Genomic DNA, 22,210 nt, shown 5'->3' on the forward strand with positions numbered 1-22,210 from the left:
TATTTTATTTACTTCATGTCTGTGAACTCAGTCCTTACAACAACCCTGTTAGGCAGTTGTTAGTTGCCTTATTTATGAGAAGACAGGCTCAGGGGAAAGAAGGGGGCCCTGGGCTCAGAGCTGGCGAGAGTCTGCCCTGGGTACCAAAGCCCAATGCTCTTTCGCATCTTGTATGATTTCACACAAACAAAAATACTTTGTCATTCAAAATACTTTGAGCACCAGTGATGCTGGCACTGAGAAAGTTCTAGTAGAAAACCAGGGATTGTGTGAATGTGGGCATCCAAACCTGGAGCGTGGTGTGTCCTAGCAACAGCAGGCTGGGGCGGGGGAGCCCAGTGGAAGGACGCAGGGTCCGAATGGTGAAGCGCCCGTAATGCTGTGCCAAAGCTGATCTTCTGCAAAGCTTGGGTTGACCGCAGTAGGTTTTTAAAGTGTACTCGAGAGCAAAAGAAAAGAAAACAACGCGGAAGACGGTTGGGAGGAGGAATCTGGGGTGGGGACGTCAACCGGGAAGCCGGGTTACTGGTCCAGATGTGGGTTGCAGAGCATGGAAACGAGGAGCAGGTGGCCTGGCAGACGTTGTGGAGAGTCGCATGATTGAAGGGGTTGTGGGGCGGGGAGGGGGCTCGAAGGAGATTCTGAATTTGAAGTACCTGGGCTTCATCCAGTGCAATCCACCTCTTATGGGCTGGACTCTGGGACATTCAGGTAGGACTAAGAAAGCATCCTGGCATTATGGGATTGAGGGAAATGAACTAGTACAGCCGATGGAGTCATAGAGATAGGAGGTTGGGGCAAGGTCTTGGTGGTAGATTAAGAGCCTGGGGAGGGGCGTAGCCTGCTAATCGGGTTGGAGCAGCGATTTTCAACCTTTTTCATCTCATGGCAACACAACCCAATAACTAAAATTCTGTGGCACACCCAAAAATATAAATCTGGCCATCTGACAAAAAAAAAAGAAATAGGTATAATTTTGATTCGTTCACACCAGATGGCTATTGTTGTGTTGACTGTTGTCCTTTTTTTTTTTTTTTTTTTTTTTTTTTTTGACACTCTTACGGGAAAAGAGGTTAGTGCCCCTGACTAAATAGTCGGGTATTGCATGTTTTTAAAATCCCAGTGGGACACTGGGTGAAAACTGCTGGGTTAGAGGGACTTTGAGACGGACCAGAAGATGCCAAGAACACAAGAGTAAGCGGGCTTAGAGAAGTTGCGGGAGTCCGGTGGTTGTCTGCATGTTGCCAGGTGAAGCATGAGGGGGAAGAAGTGCCCTAGGTGGCAGATGACAGAGTTGGGGAACAAGGAAAGAGCTGACTGGCTGTTATCGTAAAAGACCCCTTTGAAGGGAGAGGGGTGGATGGGGAAGGGAAGGGAAGAGCTGGCTTCCTTCTTACCGCGGTCCTTGGTCAGGGGTCCAAGTCGCCCTGGTCTGTGGAGCCAGGATGAGGCATCTGAAGGAGCAGGGCCAGGCGGGGGGAGCCGGGGTGCGGGAAGAGGCGAGATGAACCTCCTGACGGGGCGTGGGAGGCTGAGAGGGGATGCAGGGACCACGTGGAGAACAGAGAAGGTGGAGAGTTCAGCCGAGCAAAAATGGAGGGTGACTGTTTAGGTCTGTCATGAAATTGAAAATGATCGTAACAGATGGTTTTAGTCATAAAATGAATAGCTTTCCGCCTTAATTATACATTTCGAATGCCAACGGCAATTAAATAATTAGCTTTATCACTGGTTACAGTTTGTTTCCTGATTCCCAGGCCCATTTTCTGTCTTCGAAGCAGTTTTTTTGCTCAATTGCTTGCTACTTGAATGGCATTAGGGCAGCCGCTGGAGAGGTTCCGCCAGTCCTGTATGAGGCCCGTTGATAAAATCAAACCTTAGACGCCAAAACCAGCGTCCTGAATCACATCTGTATGCTTCTCCGTCTGAAATATCTGTGCATGAGTCTGTACCATCTGAGATGAGCTGTGGCGTGAACACATTCTCTTGAATCTGCTTAATTTTTATGCAAATTTTGCAGCTGTGTGGTAGAGCCCAGCCGAAAATATTTTGGTGAAATTTAGAATAAGGCGTAGAGGGATAGGGGCAGTTTTGACTTGCGCTGGAACTGCCTAATTTGCATTAGGAACTCCCGGTCCAGTGTACCATGTGCCACAGCTGCCCGTTTACAACCCCAAGTTCTCAGAGTGTGTAGTCTGGATTGTGGTGCAGACCTGGCGGGGACCTTACACAGAGGAGACACGCAGTGACTCCTTGTTGGTGCGTTTGGGTTGGAAGGGGCTGGTTTTCAGGCCTGTGGGCAGTGACACACTGTGGCCCAGAGTCTTGCTACAGATAGTTTATGCTTCTCAGGGGGGTGGGGGACAGGCATCAGCCTGTTTCACACTGTACAGAGGGAATTATTCATGTTTTTTATTAAGTAGGTTTTTAAAACCCAGCCATGGATTTATTTTCAAGTGCCTGGATTGGGGGGGGGGGGGTGGATAAATTTTAACCTTTTAATTTTTAAGAATTACTTATCTTTGTATAATACAAAAGCAGATGGATCGTGCTGTTTTATTTCTTTCTGAAGGATAAGAAACTGTCTGTGGTGCCAGGATAAGGGGTTCTTTAAGTAAACCATAAGGTTTGGGCTTATATTAGACTTGTAAAACTTAGACTTGCTCTTCGACAATGAGATATGTGAATTGCAGCTTATCAATATAGAGGACAAGCAGAGGGAGGAGCTGGATGGAGGAAAAAGATGGCAAAGCCAAAGCATCTTTGTCACGCCTCAGGATCTTTTAAGGACATTTAAAACACTCCACTTAAAGAAAAAGTTACTGGACTCTGGGATTCACGTTTAGGAGCTAGGCCGTTAACTCTGGGGAGTAGATGTATCGGTGATTAACTAAAACCACACCCAACAAGAAGGGAGGATACGTTACTAACGGCCACCACCCCTGTTTCGTTTCAGCTGCGATACCAGAAGTGCTTGGTCGCCAGGCCGCCCTCCCAGAAGGTCCGGCCGCCGCCGCCGCCCGCGGACTCGATGACCAGACGGGTCACGACCAACGTGAAGCGCGGGGTCTTGTCCCTCATTGACACTTTGAAACAGAAGCGCCCCGTCACGGAAACGCCGTAGCTGCTGAAGGATGCCGAAGGGCCCCGCCATCTCCCCCCCCAGACCCAACGGCCACCCCGGAGAACACGGACTGTCCCCGGCCTTCGTTCAGTCGCTGATGCTTTGTCTTCAGAAAATGTCTCCTTCGCCGAACAGTGTTAGACAAGCATGTTCTCTCGTCTTGCCACCATCACGTGATAATGAAAAGAAGCATGACTACTTTTTTTGCTGTAAGTTACATCGCGAGCCGTGGAAGGTCTTTTTCTTATTGTACATATCGTGAACATGATTAACTTCACACACACACACACACACACACACACACACACACACACACGCACACGGGGAAGAACGTGGCCACACCCCTCCCTCCTCCGAACTGATGCTGAGTCCTCGGAGTGAGGGACGCCCGGATTGCGGTCTCCGTGGCAGCATCTGTCCTGAGCAGCGCTGCAGTCCTACAGCTTTGTCCTGTGTTCACCTCTGGAGAAGACACTGTGTCCCGGACCCCACTGAGATGCTGTAAAAATAGGATGGTTTTTAGTTAAATTCGTAAAATCGGACCTTTTCGTTGTCGACGTTGGCTGTTGGCGTCAGAATGGAAGCCGACTGGCCGCTCTCCTGGACGAGCTCGACACGTGGACCCCGTCTCGTGTCTGCAGCTGGCTGTGGGGTGTTGGGGGGCGGGGGGATGAGACTTCACAAGTGAAAACAAACCAAATGTCAGAAATTAAAATCGAACAAAAATAGCCTTTCTTTTCAGGTGGTTTTCAAACCGATTAAGAAAAAAAAAAAAGAGATAACAAAATCATAATGCATTTTGGGTGGGACATGTTCAAACTTCTGCCTTATATTGTACAATGCAGCTAGAGAATTATAGTTCCCTATGGCCATTCTCTGCATAAACAACATTAAAATGAAGTATTCCTCGTAAGCCTTTTGTCCTTAGTTTGCTAATTAGCCAATATGCAATTTGGAATCGAGGAAATGCCATTTATATTTTATATTGTTACCACACATTATTTTGTTAGTCCACCTCCTAAGTAACGTCTGCTAGGGTTCCGCCTCTGGCTCTGTCTTACCCTAATGCTTTTTGCCCAGAAAGCTGTCTGTCCATCATGTATTTTCCATAGCAACAAAGTACATTAAGTTGAACCTTTCTTGGATTTATGTCTTTACTATCTGAATGTGTTAGACCCCACTAGCTATATTTTTTTAATTTATCTTTTTTTCCATTATATTTTCAAGATTTAAAAATTTCCTATCAGATCAAAATCTACATAAGGACCATGTACTATTCAACAAGTTTCCCAAAACTAACGCTTTCCTCCTCTCTCTATAGGTGTGAAACTTAGCTGTAAGTCACAGATTTAGACCCTTGTTAACATTGTTTTAAAATTAATTTGCTAAGGAGATCAATCCAAACATTCGTCTTACTTTTTAATGTCAAAATTAACATTTTACAACGCCCAGTGATAAAAGTAACTGCTTTCTGTATTATCCCGTTATGTGCTTGTCATATGGTTTCCACATCCTTATCACACTTGAGCCTTATAAGGTAGAGAAGGTACTAAACACATTTGAGAAATAAAAACATGAAGTACCGAAACGCTCAGTCTCCAAGCCTGAGGTCTGGCCAACGTTGGTGAGAAAACCCGGACTCAGACCCAGGCTTCCGCTCCCATCTGTAGGCTATGCTGCCTCCTCACCAGCCAGGGCGTCTTTACACGCTGGCTCTGGGCACACCCAGTGTGGCCAGGAGATCGCAGCATTCCCTGTAGAAGTGGGAGATGTGGCGGCCGTCCTCTCGCTGGTATGAATGATAAAACCCTTGCCTTCTCAGTCCAGGGCTGTCCTGCAGGCTGAGTACAGAATCCCAGGCCATTTCCCAGAGATGACGTTATGGGTGGTGGAGATCGTCCTAATCCACGCAGCTTAGCCACCAGAGCGCGTGGGATGAGAAGTGGCCTCCTGCCTCTGTTATGACAAAAAAAAGATGCCCCTCTAGAAATGAATTCTACTTCTCACCAGCCTACATGCTTCTATCTCAAGTAACCAATACCATTTTCAGAAATTATTGCATTAAGAAAATCCATACTGTGCCCTTTGAAAGCTTTTCAAATTCAATCGTGATCCTCTTTCATCTTGATTTCCACAGTGAAACGTTTTAGTATGATAAACTGCAAACTTCATCCACGAATCCACTTTTATATTAGAGATCTCTACCAGAACCCTGTGTTCATTTTTTTTTTTTTTAAGGCATATGTTTATTTACAGGATCAGGCATACTGAGCTAGCTTTAAGTAGCAAACTGATTTATATATGCAATTATAGGATACATTAAAATGAATGATAGCCTTTACATATTGAAAACTTTACTGCAGATACTTTGTTTTGAAGGTAGCTTTGCATACTAAATGTGGTTAATTTTGTAAAGTTAATTATGTTAGATAGTATGTTCAGACACTTTCTGCCATGGCCAAAAAGTATATATGAAAGTGTGTGTGTTTTTCTGTGCAGGGACACCAGTGTTTGACATGATGTTGTAGCAACACTCTGTTTATCTATGCATTCTTTATGTCCTTCGGTAAGCAGGCAGCCATGTTCACTATGCCTTGTATGTCTTCTCATTTTTTTAATTAACCTGTTAAATACAGCTTAAAATATTTTTATTTATTCTATTTTTACTGAAATATACTGCATTATTGTGTTAATGTATTATCTCTACTGGATATTATCTTACAATGTATCCAGGTCTACGTAATCTCAGTGAACTATTTGTTGCCTAAAAGGTGGTTTTATAATTATTTGTAGTCACAATTTTATTGGAATACGTAGATGAAAAGGCAAGATGTTCAAAGCTCATTTTATTTTTTAAAAGCAGCTAGACAGACACAGACTTGCCACCTCATGTATGTGCTCGTGGGTGGCATCAAAGGGAATGGCCAACATGCCTAGGGCTCGAGTTTTTACTTTGCATACTAAAGCACTGCTCAGTGCTGCACTTTTATATCACAACACGTGTGATCTCCTCCGGAAGAGACACATGTCCACACGCCTTTGTTTCCACCCAGAGCTCATTAGAACCATTGTTTTTTGTTTGTGTCTTACTGCATGAAGGGACATTATTCTCATTTCCATTAAAATAAGTTCTTGGTGATAACCTGCTGGCACTGCTACTTTTTTTAAAAATTCACTTTATGACTTTATGATCGACATTGGTAAGATGATTCTACAGAAGGTCCTTTACTACCATAGGAGCCCTTTTCTTCTTTCCTCATTTGACACACTCATTTTTGTAAGCATTGCAACACATTCAGGATTCACACACAACTTGGAAAACATTTCCCTGGTATTAGCACAATTCAATGAAACCACTTGCTCTCTGGTTTGCCAGACTGACCCTACTTCACAGCTACAGGTTGTCACACAGCCAGCAACATGAGGTGGATTTCAGCTTCAGGGGAACGTACTGCTCACACTTTATCGAGAACTCTCCCAAAGCAGCTTATTTATCCTGAAAGAACATTTGGTTTTGCTTTCTTGCCCACTTACTGTTGACCACTTTTACACATTTAAATGTAATATGTTGTGAGAATAAACTTAGCTGCATAAAGTTTTTGGCTCATTTATCTGGCATGTCAGTCACATATATGCAGAAATACAAATATAAATTCTCCACGCTAGTCATTTTATTTTCAGATTATTACCTCAAATTAAAAATCATTTCAGCCCAGCCGGTGTAGCTCAGAGGTTCAGCGTTGACTTATGAACCAGGAGGTCACGGTTTGATTCCTGGTCAAGGCATATGCCCTTGGTTGTGGGCTTGATCCCCAGTATGGGGTGTGCAGGAGGCAGCCCATCAAAGGTTCTCATCATTGATGTTTCTCCCTCTTCCTTTTTGGAATCAATAAGAATACATATTTAAAAAATCATTTCAGCAATGTCAGATTCAGCTTTGTTTAGTAACTGCATATTTCCATCTGGTAAGAACTAGAAAGAACCTGACATCAAAGAATGAAGAATAGAGCTGTACAGGCACTAAATCCCAAGTCAAAGGTAACTAGAAAAACAAATACGTTAAATCTGGCTTAGTTTAAGTGTTAGACTTGTGGAAGAAGGAAACAGAATTTAAATATGTTCCCATTCTATGCTCATCTTGCTTTTCCCCCGATAGTTTATCTCTTACTCTTATCAAAGGCAGTTACTCTCAAGGAACAAAATTTCATTTTGGTTTCAGGTATTATGTAATGGTTAGTTCAGATAAAAATCTGAATTTGCTATTGGAATATCTAAATACAGCATTATTTTAGATTTTTGCAACACCTTTCTGTAGGAACCTCAAGAAAGAAAAATGTCAATGTTTAATTCTCCTCACTAGAATTCTCAAATATTGTTTTAATCCTAGGTACTTTTCCTTTTTGACTCTACCACAGTATCTAAATAATTGATCATGCCCTTCTTAGAAGATTCTCAGAGAAACCTGCAGGCTTAGTGAATGGTTTAATTAGGATCTCCAAGGACTTCCAAAGAGAAGAATGATGCAGAGGCAGGTGCATGTTACTCAATTCTGAATGCAAGCGCCTAAAGTGACGACGTGAATCATGCTGTGACAGAGATCAGGAAAATATCCTGACTATTTCCTAAAAATGAGTTTTCTTCACATAACTTACCACAGGCACCTCAGACCTGCTGCTTTGGGATGACCACAGGAACCTCAGACCTGCTGCTTTCCAGCGTGGGGCAGAGGGCAGAGGGTGGGAAAGAGGTAGAAGATTCCTGGGACAAAATACCAGCTCTTTACCAAAGTTCAACTCAGCGGCCCTGGCCTCCCAGAGGCATGGAACACTCTAAGCCAGATGGAATAAGAGGGTGAAACACTATAACTTTTAGAGCAAAGAAACACATAGTTTTTAACTATTGGAATTAATGAAATAAGTTGAGCATTTAAAATATTTGTACATTGTAAGAGTCATTAACATGGGGATTCTTTTGATATTGAAAATATAATCTGGTTCAAATATATAAAGTTTCCTTTCTTCATTGATACATTTCACTGATAAATGTAAACCTTCAGCTAAAATAAAAATAATTTACTGCTAAAATGATATTCACCATTTTTTATCCTCACTTCAAGTGAGAAAATAAAGAATAGAGCATTAGAGTTGAAACAGATCTAAACATTCATCTGGAAGTGGTTATATTCTATAAAATCATGCCCCCTAAATTGAACATTCAGAAATTTACATAACACTGTTCAACACAACTGGATTCTGAAAATAGAACTTTAAATTCAAACTTTATGAATGTGTCTATGAACATTTTTTGAACAATAGGATTTGTAGGTGTAATTTATTCCACTTAATGTCAAGCAATTTCTTTTGCCATGATAGGGGGAAAAATCGATAGACCCAGAAATGATAATCATACCAATTCTTGGTAGACAATTGATCATATAGTCAAGATTAATTGATTTTTAATATAATTAACATACTGCTATATTTTCATTGTGCATCAGAAATGATTAACCAAAATTTGATTACTGTGTGCCATTTGACATGACTTATAGATTTCAATATTTGATCTTTGAATAAAATCAAATTGTTATGGGTTTCTTCAACAATAGGTGTCACTTGTATTTAACAATTTGCCTCTTCCTCAGAATTGTTACTATTTAGATGGAAATTAGCTTATAGTCACTGTTTTACAATCTTATTTGGCATACACAGAAGGGAGGGCTGAATATATCCCATCTGCTCAATATCCTGGAAGCTCTTCCAGTGAGAAATAGTGCTCACTCTAACTGGACATCTGAACTCCCCACACCTGGGACTTCGGAGCTTCCTGTCCTTCCTACTCAGACAACCTCCATCAAAACTCACGTTTGGTGGAGTTTTGATATTTAAGAAAAAGTGAACCTTGGTCGTGACTAAAAATGTTGAACTATGACTGACTAGACACTGAAGAGCAATCTAAAGTCGGTGAGGGGCCAGCGTCTTTTCCACACCTGCGCTTTCTAATAAATGGCCTCAAAAATTAAGTTAGGAAAAAATCCTGTGAATAAGGCAGTGCTTCCCTCCAGGAAAAACTGTTGTAGCTTTCTTTTCAAAGTGGTGTCCTAGGTCCCCACTGAAAGTAAAAGTGAGACAAGTTCTAACAGCTGCTGGGTCTACACGTGGCCATTCTAGAACAGATCAGCACTGAAATGGCGAAATCTCTTTGAGTTTTGCTTTGCTTAACCACCTACAGGACCATGTTGTCTCACTTGTCTTAATTCCCTTAAAGGTAATATCACATGTAGAAGATACTAATGACTGAAAGGATGAGTATCTTGTGTAGGGATATCTAACATTCAGAGAAATATCAGGCTTAAAAAAAAGAAAAACCTGTAGAAAAACACCACCACACATACAAGACAGTCAAAGCCATGGTCGGCGATGTCTGCGTAGATAAGAAGGTAAGTTTCCTTTCGGTTTTTCCGCTTTTCTGGGTATCGGTGTGGAGTGGTAGCCGGGAATAGTAGTTTTGGGAGCAAACCAACCATAGTAAAAATGTTGAGTTGGTATGTGAGGTCTGATTCCGGGGGGAGGCGATAATGGGAACATCACTGGAGGCAATACAATCTCTACGGGTTTCAGGACAACCATCTTGTCTTCTGGGCGAGGTCTTACGAGGTTTGAGGGACGTTCGTAGGGTCTGGGGAGGGATGGGTTCTTCATAAATGCAGGTACCAAGGGACTGGCGGCAGGCTTGGTGGGTTTTCTGACCTGTAAGGAAGAAGCCTCTGGAATTGTACTTTTTGGTAGATGAGATATTTTTGTTGTAGTTGGCTGTAGTGGCCGCTTAGCATTTGCATTAGTTTCTCGGTTCAGGAACTCAGCAATTTTCGTTTGAATGCCTTTACTGTCAGTAGTGGGAGCTTTGGGCAATGCTGTTTTTGATTTTTTCTTCTTTTCCCGTTTTGAAGATTTACCCAACTCAATCCCCTCCAGGAGACCCTTCGCTGCAGCGCGGGCCAGAACGTCTTTCACAGACACCGTCTCCGACGGGTCCCGCTACAATAAAGAAGCAGGTGCTAAATGTGGGGGTTGATTTAGTGTGTATATTACAAATACTTAGCAGTGTTTCAGAAGAAGTAAGAGAGTACATTTTACTAAAAGAAATGGTTTTTAGGCCTTAGTCTCTAATATATCCCATAAGCCTCAGCAAATGACTTCTGTAATTAAATTTCCTCATTTATGATGGGGGAGGAAAAAATGACAGAGCTTATTTCTTACATGTGAAATAAGATGAACTAGGTGTTGACAAAGTGTATCGAGAAGTGGGGATGGAGCGCAGGCAAGAGGAACACTCAGGAGAAATATAAAGACAAAAACAGGCTTGCTTTTTTTTTTTTCTTTTTTTTTTGCCACATAGTAATAATTCTTATTCCTGCCCTTTAGCTATTTATAAAATAAGCACACAGTTACAAAATGCTCAGAGACTTACCTCCCTTGTTAGAACAGAAAGAAAACAACCATTGGTAATTTCAGATGGCTCCATTCTGAAGAATTTATCAGCAGACGAATGTATTTCCTTTCGGGTACACAGTGGAAGGACAGGAGGGCTAAGCCTGCAGGAGACAGGAGCAAACAGTCCTAGTAAAGGCTAATTTACCAATGGAAGGAGAGAGTAAACTGCAACAAATTTTCTTCTATTATGTTTTACCAGTCATTTAAACATAAATCCCAAGTTAGGATAAAATACTGAAACTGTACAATACTATTATAATTTTAAAACCATAATATTTCATGTTTACTCATAATTTAGTCTACTTCCCAAGTTCTTCACCTTTAAAAAACACTATGCCAAGAATACCAACCTTTTAGCAAATTAAAAACTTTCCCAAGTCAATATGTTAATACCAAAAAAGGGTCCCATAATCAAAACAGGTTAATATGTAATCACACAAAAAATCCTTTACTTCCACATGTTGTCAAACTACACAAGGTATGACTTCCTTCTTTTAGTTGCCTTTTGCACAATTACAACATAAAAATTTGGTCTAGCATTTTAACTACATTATTTTTCCCAATAACTTTTTTTTAGTCTTAATGGATGAATTATGTAGTGTCCAAGAAAGTACATAATAAAAACTTCATATCAGAAATAAAAAATTCTAATCACTGAAGTTTAAAATACAATTTTGGTTTTTGTATTTAATAATTAATTTCTTATTTACTAGTAAGTGGTTCGTTCATAAATAATAAATAATTCTTATATTTCCATACTTTTACAATTAAAATTTATTTAACCAAGGCAATAAACACTTTTCATATATGTTAAAATATCAGAAACTCTAAATAATTTTGTCTCTTATATTCTGAGACTTCACACCATTTTAAAGGGCTGCAGCTACAGCCAACAGAGAAAGTGCCTCCTGGCCTGTGTGTGGCAGACAGGAGAGTTTCTGGTCTGGATTTTATAGTTATTTTATAGAAGTGGAAATAAAGGATTTTGTAGTATGGGAATTAAGAGTTGGCTCAGAAGTGACCATTCCATAAATTGAATGATGATCTGTACCGCTGGGGGAGGGGGAAGAAGAAAAACACATGTTGAATGTATATGTATTAATGATTCGCCTACTGTGCAAAGCACATAAATGTTAATTCTCATGAATGGTTTACAATTTAATTGTAGACTCTAATCAGTTCACCATATAAAGAAGCACAAATAAGAATGCTGAGCAAACTAGAGACAATTCCATGGTAATACAGAATAAAATACAATCAACTCCGGCCACGGGAGACATCAAATGTGAAGATTTCACACAAGTAGTAGCCTTGGTGCTATATCTATAAGAATATTAGGTTTCCAATAAGGTAAGGACAGTGATTCTAGGCAGGAAGGAGAACGTGAAAATGTCTGGGTGGGGTATGGCGAGTGTTTCCATATGTCTGGGGCATAAAGTGAGTAAAGGGATGGAGACGTCCCTTAGGATCTAGGCAAACACACATGACCTCAAAGGACATGCCAAAGCATCTGGCAAATGGTGGTGCTTTAATAAATGCTTATGCCGAACTGAGCTGTTAAAATGCTAGTGTAATAATAGCTACGTAGGTTGTAAAGGCAAGAGAGCTCATTTCTCCTCTCGCAACATTGTAACCAACAAACTGAATTTCTAAAGCCTGTTCAAATATGTTCTCAACACATAGAAGTAATTTTTAAAAATGTTTTCACTTAAAGAATACCCTCTGAAAATAATCATTTCTTCCCAATTAGGAACATAGCTCCACGATATAAATATTCATAAGCTGGAATTTTTGTCAGTTTTAATTCACTGATATATTCCTATTATCCTATTACCTAGGAGAGTATCTGGTATATAATAGGTATTCAATACATACTTATTTGATAGTCTATGATGTATTTTAACTACATATACTACAGTATGCTCTTTTTTAATAATACTAATAATCCATAATTAAGATTAGTCAAGTTACCGTCCAGAAATGCCCCTCCAAAGCCAAATGATTCCCAAACCCCAGGTGACAGCCCATTTCTTTGAATAGTAAAATAAGTTCATGCCCGGAGTCTCACTTACACTTGAATGAGATGATGACATTTGGGATTTTTTCGAGCTTATGATATCAGGGTATTGTATAAATTCATTTAACTGAAATGTCTACAATAGGCAAGTCCATAGAGACAAAAGTATGTAAGTGGCTGCCAGGAGCTGGGGGACCCGGGAATGAGAAGTGACTCCGTAGGGGGTTTAGAGTTTCTGTTTGGGGCGATGAAAATGTTCGGGAACTCACGCTGATGGTTGTGCAATATATTAAAAACACTTCCTCAGCATACTAAAAAGCAGTGAATTATACACTTTAAAATGATGACTTATTGTTTGTGTATAACATTTCAATTTTTAAAACTTGTTAAAATAGGAACAATTCCATATATTTAGTGTGTATAGTATCTATATACAGGCATACCTCATTTTATTGCACTTTGCTTTATTTCCCTTCACAAATGTTGCGCTATTTACACTGAAGGCAAGACCCTCCACGGTAAAAAGATGTCAGCTCACTTTATTGTGGTGCTCTGGAACTGAGTTCGCTGTATCTCTGAGGTACGCCTGTGCACACACACTCATGCGGCTGATATTTGACTAGTACACACTGGCGTGGCTATACCAGTGATAATAATGTTTCTTCTGGTGCCCTCTAGCTGCCCCAGCTCTCCCAGTGCCCCCTCCAGACCTCCACACATTAGAAAGGAACACAGGGTTACACCAGGTCAACAAGGGAACTCCAGGGCCCTGCTCCGGCTGCTGGGCATTTGGGGATTTGGAGGTGAAGAGATATAGAAAGGTAATTATTAACCTTTTGATTATTCATCTTTGGGTTGTTTTACATGATACACAAATGTGGGTAGGGATTTTGAAATTTAAAAAAAAATAATACAGCCGAAACCAGTTTGGCTCAGTGGATAGAGCGTCGGTCTGTGGACTGAAGGGTCCCGGGTTCGATTCCGGTCAAGGGCAGGTACATTGGTTGCTGGCACATCCCCAGTCGGGGGTGGGCAAGAGGCAGCTGGTCGATGTTTCTCGCTTATCAACGTTTCTAACTCTCTATTCCTCTCAATTCCTCTCTGTGTAAAATCAATAAAAAATATTTTTAAAATAAATAAATAAAAATAAATAATACAATTTGAAGAGGAAACCATTTAAAATTATAATTAAAGCATTGTTATATTAGTATAGAAATAGCCAACATCAACAGAGTGGCACAGAAGTACAGACTCACACAAAAGAATATATAACAGGATTATAACATAAAACACCAGAGGCATTTTAAATCAGTGGGGGGAAGGAGGTGAAGGACCCGAGGTGGGGAATGGAGCATTCTCTATACTTTTCTCCTTTACCAAAAGAAACAGCAGATAAATCTATTATTTAAATATAAAAATATTAAAGAAAAACTGGTTAAAGAATGTATAAGCTAAGGATCAATATAACACAAGCCATAAGGAAAAGTTTGATACACCTGTCTACACAGAAATTTGAGATTTCTATAAAGCAATTTCAATTAAAATTTTATTTTAAAATATCTATAGTTCATATGAAAACAATTAATATCCCTAATACACAATGACAAGGCATATAAAAAGAAGATAAATAATACAGTTGAAAAGGTGGTAAAGAATATGAACAGGCTAATTTATTAAACATTCCTTATGTGCCATGAAGTTATATATTCAATCTCCACCAAGATCCGCTGAGGAAGATAATATAATCCATGTTACAGCCACCTTTCCTTCCTCTGCTTCCACAATACCCTTCTCCTACTTAACCAAAAGGCACTCACTTGCCTTGTTATAGTACACTGTCCTGAGGTGTGCTGCTCAACAAAGGTCCAACTCAAGAACGCAGCTCTCTGCTCCAGTGTCAGAGCAGGGTGCAGGTAAGAAATCTGAGTTTGCCGAACACTGAAAAGCTCTCTTCTTGAACTTCCTGCTCTCGCTCCCTTCCTTCTTTTCTCCCCTCTCCTTCCCCTCCTTATTCCCACATATCTATCTTAGATTAAAATTAGAAGGAACTCATGGGGGCATGTAAACATGCTTACTTGAATTAAAAAGTAGCCTGGCCGGTGCTGCTCGTGGTTGAGCATAGACCTATCAAACAGGAGGTCACAGTTCAATTCCCAAGTTGCATGCTAGAATCCCAGCCTCTATTTCCCTCTCCTTCTCCCTTCCTCTCTGAAATTAATAAAAATATTTTTTTTTAAACTCAGACTTTTCTGACAAAGTCAATCTGGTCTTCACAATGACAACTAGTTTTGTAAAATAGGTAACAAATTCATCATTTTTCCATAAATTGAATAAGATAAATCTGCAAATACAAAGATTTAACAGAAATATATTTAAATTATAGGTGTAATAGAACATTCCGGAAATAATATATTTAACAACTACTTAAACTTATGATAAAAAATACTAGACATCAAATAGACAATATTAGACTTTAAAACAGAAAAAGCTATATAGTTATTTAAAAACATGTATGGAGCATTTGAATGAGTTTCTTTTTCAAATACTGCAAAAATGTTCAAAATCTAAGGCTCTAGAACCCTCACTCTTATTTACCCCACAGTATACTTCCCAGTCAGTAAAACAGCAAATGTGCCTAATCTCATCCTATCTAATAAAAGGGTAATATGAAAATTAACCATCACTCCATCACAAAGATGGCGGCACCCATAGCCACAAGATGGCGGCACCCGGTCCTCTCAGCCCTGGCTGAGTCCCCCAATCCCAGGGGGTTGGGGGGCTGGCCACTGAGAGTGGGCAGCATGAGCGGCCTGACGGAATGCTTACTTAGTCACCATGGCGACAAGGCAAGCTTTCCTCCCCGGCAGCGGAGGACGTCTGGACAGCGGGCACGGAGCGGTGGGAGGAAGAGGGGGGCGATCAGACATCTGCTGAAGGGTCCCAGATTGGAGAGGGTGCAGGCCAGGCTGAGGGACACCGCCCCTTCCCCCTCCGTGCACAAATTTCGTGCACCAGGCCCCTAGTATATTAATAATGGTTTACCTAAATAAAATCTAGTGAAATAAAATATGGATATTCTTCCATGTTTGCCATATTACACTCTTAGAAACCTTATTCCTAACAAATGGTCATTCATATTGATGAATTTGGTTATATATCTGCAATAATCCTCTCTGCCACTAGATGGTGATTTAGCCTAATACTATGTTGGAATCACTCAGAGCATAAGACTGGCTGTTAGCTACCCACAGGAGTTACTAAAGAAGGAAGTAAAATAAGAAGGGAAATACAGGTGTGACTAACATGTCCACTTGTGAATGGACAAAGGAAAAATACCAAATTAAAAGAAGGAAGCAAACCATATGTATATTAAGACTCTTCTATAAGAATTAAAGGAAAGTTTCAAAAACATGAATAATAAGTAAAAAATAGGAGCTCTAGTAGGAATGGCTCAGTTGATTGAGCATCATCCCAGATAGATTCGGGGTCAGGTCACATGTCTGGTTTTGGGCTCAATCCCCAATAGGGGGAGTGGTGTGCGGAAGATAGATGATGAATATTTCCCTCTCACATCGATGTTTCTTTCTCTTCCTTCCTCCCTCTCTCTCTCTCTCTCTCTCTCTCTCTCTCTCTCTCTCTCTCCCCCCTCCCTCCCTTCCTCTCTCTAAAAATAAATAAAAACATATTTAGAAAATAGAAGGATATGGGAACCAGGTGGAGGGGAGCTATTGGAGGGGGGGGGGGGGAGAGGAACAACCGTAATAATCTGAACAATAAAGATAATTTTTTAAAAAAGAAAATAGAAGGAAACATTTTTAAATACTTTATTATCACATACTTGTAGAATTAATTGGTGTTGTATAGTCTTATATCTTATCTTTTTTTCCTGTTCCTTATCTTGATGTTCACAGTTCAATTGTAGTATTACTGTTTTTCTTCTCTATCCCCAGGTGATAGCAACATTTTACACAGAAGTTACTATTCTAGTTATTCAGGCTATTTTTACCTCAGTCTTGCTGGTGCCAAAGGCTATATATAAAGGATTAAGAAATGGATGTTTTCAGATAATAAACATCCAATTTTCTCTCTAGTTTCTCAGGATATTTTATATACTTTTTTTTTTCTAACTGGGGCATGGATGTATCTAATACTCAGGATATACAGTTTAGACTCAATTTTTCCAGAAAACAGTAAGTCAAAGCGGCTTTAGCTTTAACAATAACAATAGAAATCCAGTGTACAAGAGAATGCTCATACCAAGCCATAGTAAAGGCTCTACAGAACTGATGTTAATGTTGTGAGAAGATGAGCAACTTGGGCATATTAAAGTCTAACAAAAAGAAAATGGAAAATCTTCAGGAAACTTAGGAAAATCATAATTTTTGACTTTTAAAGATATTTGGTTGAGTTATTTACCTATAAGGTTGTATTTTGGTCCCAGGGTCTTGAAATTCCAGTGCTTTCTTAACAACAATTTCGTTTTCTTCTGGATACACTGAACATGTGCAGTAAACAACTGCTTGAGCTTTCATAACTACATTTAAAGAAGATGTAATTAACACAATGGCCCCATGAACGATTCTAAACAAATGTGCTATGTTTCCAAACCTATGTTTGTATTAATACTGCATGGCATCGATGGGAATGATTTCCATAGATGGTTCCCCTGTATAGCACATATTAATTATGTAGTCTGTGGCCCAAAAGTAAATCTGTTTTGTATAGAATTAAAAATTCAATCAATGTGACCAACCTAGTTAGTTACAAACACAAACAAATAAATACTACGATGACCATGAGCGATTACTTCCAGCCACTATTCCACAAGCCATATCATATAACTAAATAAAAGGACTCTAGAGACAGACAGACAGACATGTGGATCTTAGTTCTATTATTTACTGCTGTCCGAACCTAGGAAAATTACTGAAACTCTCAGATTTTTCATCTTTAAAATGAGGTAATGCTACTACCTGTAACTCATTTGTCCACACTTACCAAGCACTGTTCTAGCCATTGGAGATTCACAGACAAAAGTCCCTGTCTCTGGGGAGCTTGTTTTCGATGTTTTATTGATATAATTAGATATAAATAAGCAGGAAAAGTGTAATTAGATAATAAATGCCATAGAGGGAAAACAAAGCAGGTATGGAGGATGTCTAGTTTCAAGAGATTATACTGTAATTTTAAATAGAATAGTCAGAGAGAAAATATAAAATTTAGTTACCAACTTTCTAATCTTCTGTCCAACTTATTTCATAGATAATATACACAATTATCATGTTTAATGTTTAGTAGCATCAAAAGGGCAGAACTCTTCTGTGCCTTATATTTTGCCTCATTTCTACCTCATGTATGCTATATCTTTATGTTTTGAATTACCAATACCCTATGAAACCGAGGGTCCCTATAACTTTGATTAAAGTTAGCTTTAAGTCCTAATTCTAGAAATGATATCCCTCTAGCTATATATACACCTGTCAGAGACCTAGCCTTTCCCCTGGATCATCAGCAACCCCAGGGAGTAGAAGACAGGTCAGACTTGACTAATGGTCACAAGGTCTAGACCTCTGGCAGGCTAAAGATAACATCTTAACATAAGTTTCAGCTCCTGAGCCCTAAGGTGGAACCACTCCCCAGCTACTGTCCCATGACATCAGACAAAGGGACACTAGAAAATACCTCAGAGCTGCCCTTAAGACCTGAGGAAATTATTCTCTACCCTTACCTCACCTCCTACCAATCAACTCCCAACATGACCTGGGACCGACGGTGTCTTGAGATTTTGCCCTTTGTCTGTCACCTACCCATCTTCAAGGAATCAGGCTTTTGAGCATTAGCTTCCCGTTCTCCTGGGTGGCACCATTTTTCAATAAAATAGCCAGTATTTCTCCACTGCAATTCTCAGTGTCTAGTGTTTGGCTCTGCTAGCATCGGGTGGAGGCACTCTTTCTGTCTCTAACACCTATCCTTACCTTTGAGTAGGCATTTGATAAATATGCACTGAATTCATAAAAATGTATACAATTTCTCAGGTACTTTTAGATTTCCATGTCCATGTGTACTCAGAATCTAAATGGTACTTAAATCTGAATGCAGTGATTAAAGAACTTACTACTCAGGCTTCAAATCAAGAGATCTAGGCTTGATGTGTAATTGCCTCTCTCTATTCTCTACTTAGCAGTAAGAGAAATAAGAGTTTAATTAAAATTTGGATTGTAGAAGAGTTGTTAGTGACAACAGAAAAATTACATCAAGTAAGAAGCCAAAGAGAAGGAAGAGAGAAGATGAAACTACCATAATGGATGTAGATAACTATTTCACTTCAGCATTAAGAAATATGAATTATCCTTGCTAACCTGTTAAAAATGATAGCAAAGCATATATTTTTTAAAGACTTAAGTTGATAAAAAAAATGAATATTTTGTTACTTTAAGGTGTTAAGACTGAGTGTTCTGGGAAATTCACACCTCACTGCCTGATTATACTAGAGAAATAGAATATTAATGTTTCTTAAATGGCAAACATATTAAGACTGAACTGATAAACTTACATTTCATTGCATGTGTTAGCTGTTCATATTGCTGTTGAGCAAGAAAACGAAGTTTTTCTTCTGATGTGCCTCCTTGAGAGAAATCTTTAAGTAAATCTGTATCTAAAAGCAAACAAATTTTAAAAATTATATCACTATTACATGTTTTCCATATATGGCTATTATCACATTATTTTTTTTTATCATTTTCCCTATTAATGAAAGTTTTCATGGAAAATATTAAAACTAAACAGTATTATAAAAACACTGACTTAAATATTGAAAACTAAGTTGACAAAGATCATTTTTTTTTAGTTTTAATCGTTTTTCTTTTTCTCCAAACTCTTATGGTAGCCATTCAACTAGCTAAATAAGTCTTTAGATAGAGAAAAAAGAATGCTGTCAGCCTAGAGACTAATAGACTAAAGGAGATGATAACATTTATTTTCCCAAGTAGAAATGATGACCTATAGTCTAATCTCTGTATGAAAAACACACAAAAGAATACAATTTAAAAATTTAACTTACCAAAGTAAATTTTAGATGAAAAAAATTCAAGGAAGCAAATATATGCCTTCTTAATAGATCAAGAAACTATTATAGTAACATTTTAATTTCTGAAGCTAATGTTAACATATTTCTTGATATTTGCTAAAACATATTAAATGCTACTTTATATAGATTATTTTATTCAACAACTTTTAACATTGAGGAAACTGTGTAAACATACTACATTAAACAACTTGTCTAAGGTCACATAGCTACTCTGTTGAACCATGATTCTAGCTCCACAACCTAACCACAGAGCCGAATTTCTAACCTCTGTATTGTTCACCTCTTAGTAACTCCCTGGACTGTAACAGCCAATTGTTTTTACCCCATGTTTGGCTGTTCCCCACTCTAGCAATATCACTGAAGGTTAATTAAACTCTATTTCTTTTCAACTTAGTTTTACACTCCACATCTTTCTATCTCTGTTCCAAAATTATCCATCACTTTTTAAAGGACTATTTAGGGTTTACATCATTACACTCTAAAACCATATATATTACCTTTTCATCTTATTTTAAAATAATTCCAAGTGATTTTAAACTTCATATATTCTTCAAAGGTTCTAACTAACAGTTTTCAATGTTTTCCAAAAGGAGTTCATAATTGCTCTCTTCCACCTAGCATCTAAGTCAGATAAAACATCTTTTGGCCGAAACCGGTTTGGCTCAGTGGTAGAGCGTCAGTCTGCGGACTGAAGGTCCCAGGTTTGATTCCGGTCAAGGGCATGTACCTTGGTTGCGGGCACATCTCCAGTAGTGCAAGAGGCAGCTGATCGATGACTCTCTCTCATCGATGTTTCTAACTATCTATCCCTCTCTCTTCCTCTCTGTAAAAAATCAATATATTAAAAAAACAAAACAAAACAAAAACATCTTTTGGATTCATCCCCTAAATTCATGGCTACCGTTTCATCCATAGTCATCAGGTCAGCAGCTCCTTATTTGCTTTGGCTATTATTTCCTCAGAGTAGTTTTCTTCAGAAGCCCTCGGTTTTCCAAGTTTGCCAAAGACCACTTGTTGGCTTTATCCTGTTGCCTCCAAACGTTACCAATACCTAGAAAACTTTTTCCTTTATCATCATTTGTCATTTCCCTTGGGCTGGTCTCCCAGCCTCTGGTTTATTTTCATCCACGGCTTTTTTAGTTCTGCATTCCCACTCCAACATGGCCCCGGATAAGGCCAGAGACCCACATTCTCAGCTATGATTCTCTTGCCTGTGAGGTTTATTATAGTGCTATTTCTCCCCGTCTCCTTTCAGTGTCTACTACTTCTTCACTGATCGTTTCCCAGAGTTAGTTCAGGCATTTTCTCAGCCTGCTCTCCCATCTCAGATAGTTATTCTTCTGTTTAACTCTCACTGGAAAAACATTATCTACAGCACGTCAATATTCCACGTGGTACAGTATAAGTCCAATTAAAAATAATGTAGTAAAACAAATTTTTAAAATATAGTTACTGGAAAGAAAATGTGCTGATTAAGTTTAAAACCAAGTTTTGCTATTTATTAGCTATATGACCTTAGGCAACTTGCTAAATTTCTCTGAGTCTTGGATTTTTCCTCTCTGTAAAATACAAATAATCAAATAATACTAACCCCAAAAGTTATTGTGACTATTAAGTGATAGTGCACAGTTTTGCTCAATAAATATTAGTTCCTTTCCCTTCATTTCTTTCTCTCAGTTTTAAATTATGTCCTTGCTAGAAAGAGAAGTTACTCACCATGTTCTGAATATTAGTGGAATGTCTTCTTTGTCTAGTATTCTAGTTACCTTTATCTATGCCTTTCAATGTAAAGGGATTGGAGTAAGAGTCAATTTCAGTTAACATGGGGCCAATATACTGTGATTAAGAGAAGGATTCAAAGTGCTGACCTTGGAGTCAGAGCCGTTGTGCTTTAATCCGGGCTCTGACACTCACTAGTCAAATGACTGGGGGACTTCAAACTCTACTGTAAGCCTCAGATTCTGTATTTGTAAGATGAAGATTATAAGAGTAACTACTTCTTTGCATTCTTGTGAGGATATGGTGACATTATCCAAACAAAGTGCTTAGCTCAGTAATGCCTTACGTGTAAGTGCTCAATAAAGGTTCATGTTAAATAATATTTTGAAATTTATTAAAGGAAATAAAATATTCCTAGAATTAACATTTAATCTGAGTATTCATATCAGAAACCATACATGTTAAGGAGGTCTTGAGTTTGAAATTTGAGTCCTAGTTCTGCTACTAACTAGCTATGTGACCTTATAAAAATGAATTAATCTTTCTGAGTCTGTTTTTTCATCTATAAAATGCTGATAAATTGTTGCCCTAGCTGGTTTGGCTCAGTAGATAGTGTTTTGGCCTGCGGACTGAAGGGTCCCAGGTTCGATCCCGGTCAAAAGCACATGCATGGGTTCCGGGCTTGATCCCCAGTAGGGGGCGTGCAGGAGGCAGCCGATCAATGATTCTCATCATTGATGTTTCTATCTATCCCTCTCCCTACCTCTCTGAAA

At 39.1% G+C, this 22,210-nt stretch overlaps 2 protein-coding genes across 19 annotated transcripts in view; one reads left to right on the top strand and one right to left on the bottom strand.

Moving 5' to 3' along the window:
* The window catches only part of APBB2 (amyloid beta precursor protein binding family B member 2), a 323,734-nt gene extending 317,950 nt beyond the window's left edge, over positions 1-5,784 (top strand). For all 14 annotated transcript variants that reach the window (XM_084900686.1, XM_084900684.1, XM_084900691.1 and 11 more), the window contains one exon: positions 2,957-5,784. In XM_084900686.1, coding sequence (XP_084756812.1) covers positions 2,957-3,124 — 168 coding nt within the window. In that variant the 3' untranslated portion in view covers positions 3,125-5,784. The remainder of the gene's footprint in view (positions 1-2,956) is intronic.
* A 583-nt stretch (positions 5,785-6,367) lies between these two features.
* Positions 6,368-22,210, bottom strand: part of NSUN7 (NOP2/Sun RNA methyltransferase family member 7) — a 38,374-nt gene continuing 22,531 nt past the window's right edge. For 3 of the 5 annotated variants that reach the window (XM_084900817.1, XM_084900816.1, XM_084900820.1), the window contains 5 exons: positions 19,185-19,286; positions 17,048-17,165; positions 10,592-10,715; positions 7,820-10,158; positions 6,368-7,785 (listed from right to left, as the gene is read on the bottom strand). In XM_084900817.1, coding sequence (XP_084756943.1) covers positions 9,523-10,158; positions 10,592-10,715; positions 17,048-17,165; positions 19,185-19,286 — 980 coding nt within the window. In that variant the 3' untranslated portion in view covers positions 6,368-7,785; positions 7,820-9,522. The remainder of the gene's footprint in view (positions 7,786-7,819; positions 10,159-10,591; positions 10,716-17,047; positions 17,166-19,184; positions 19,287-22,210) is intronic. The other 2 variants (XM_084900819.1, XM_084900818.1) reach the window with 2 other exon arrangements.

This window comes from Pipistrellus hanaki (genome assembly GCF_964339955.1).
Source record: "Pipistrellus hanaki genome assembly, chromosome: 1".
Classification (NCBI taxonomy): Eukaryota; Metazoa; Chordata; class Mammalia; order Chiroptera; family Vespertilionidae; genus Pipistrellus; species Pipistrellus hanaki.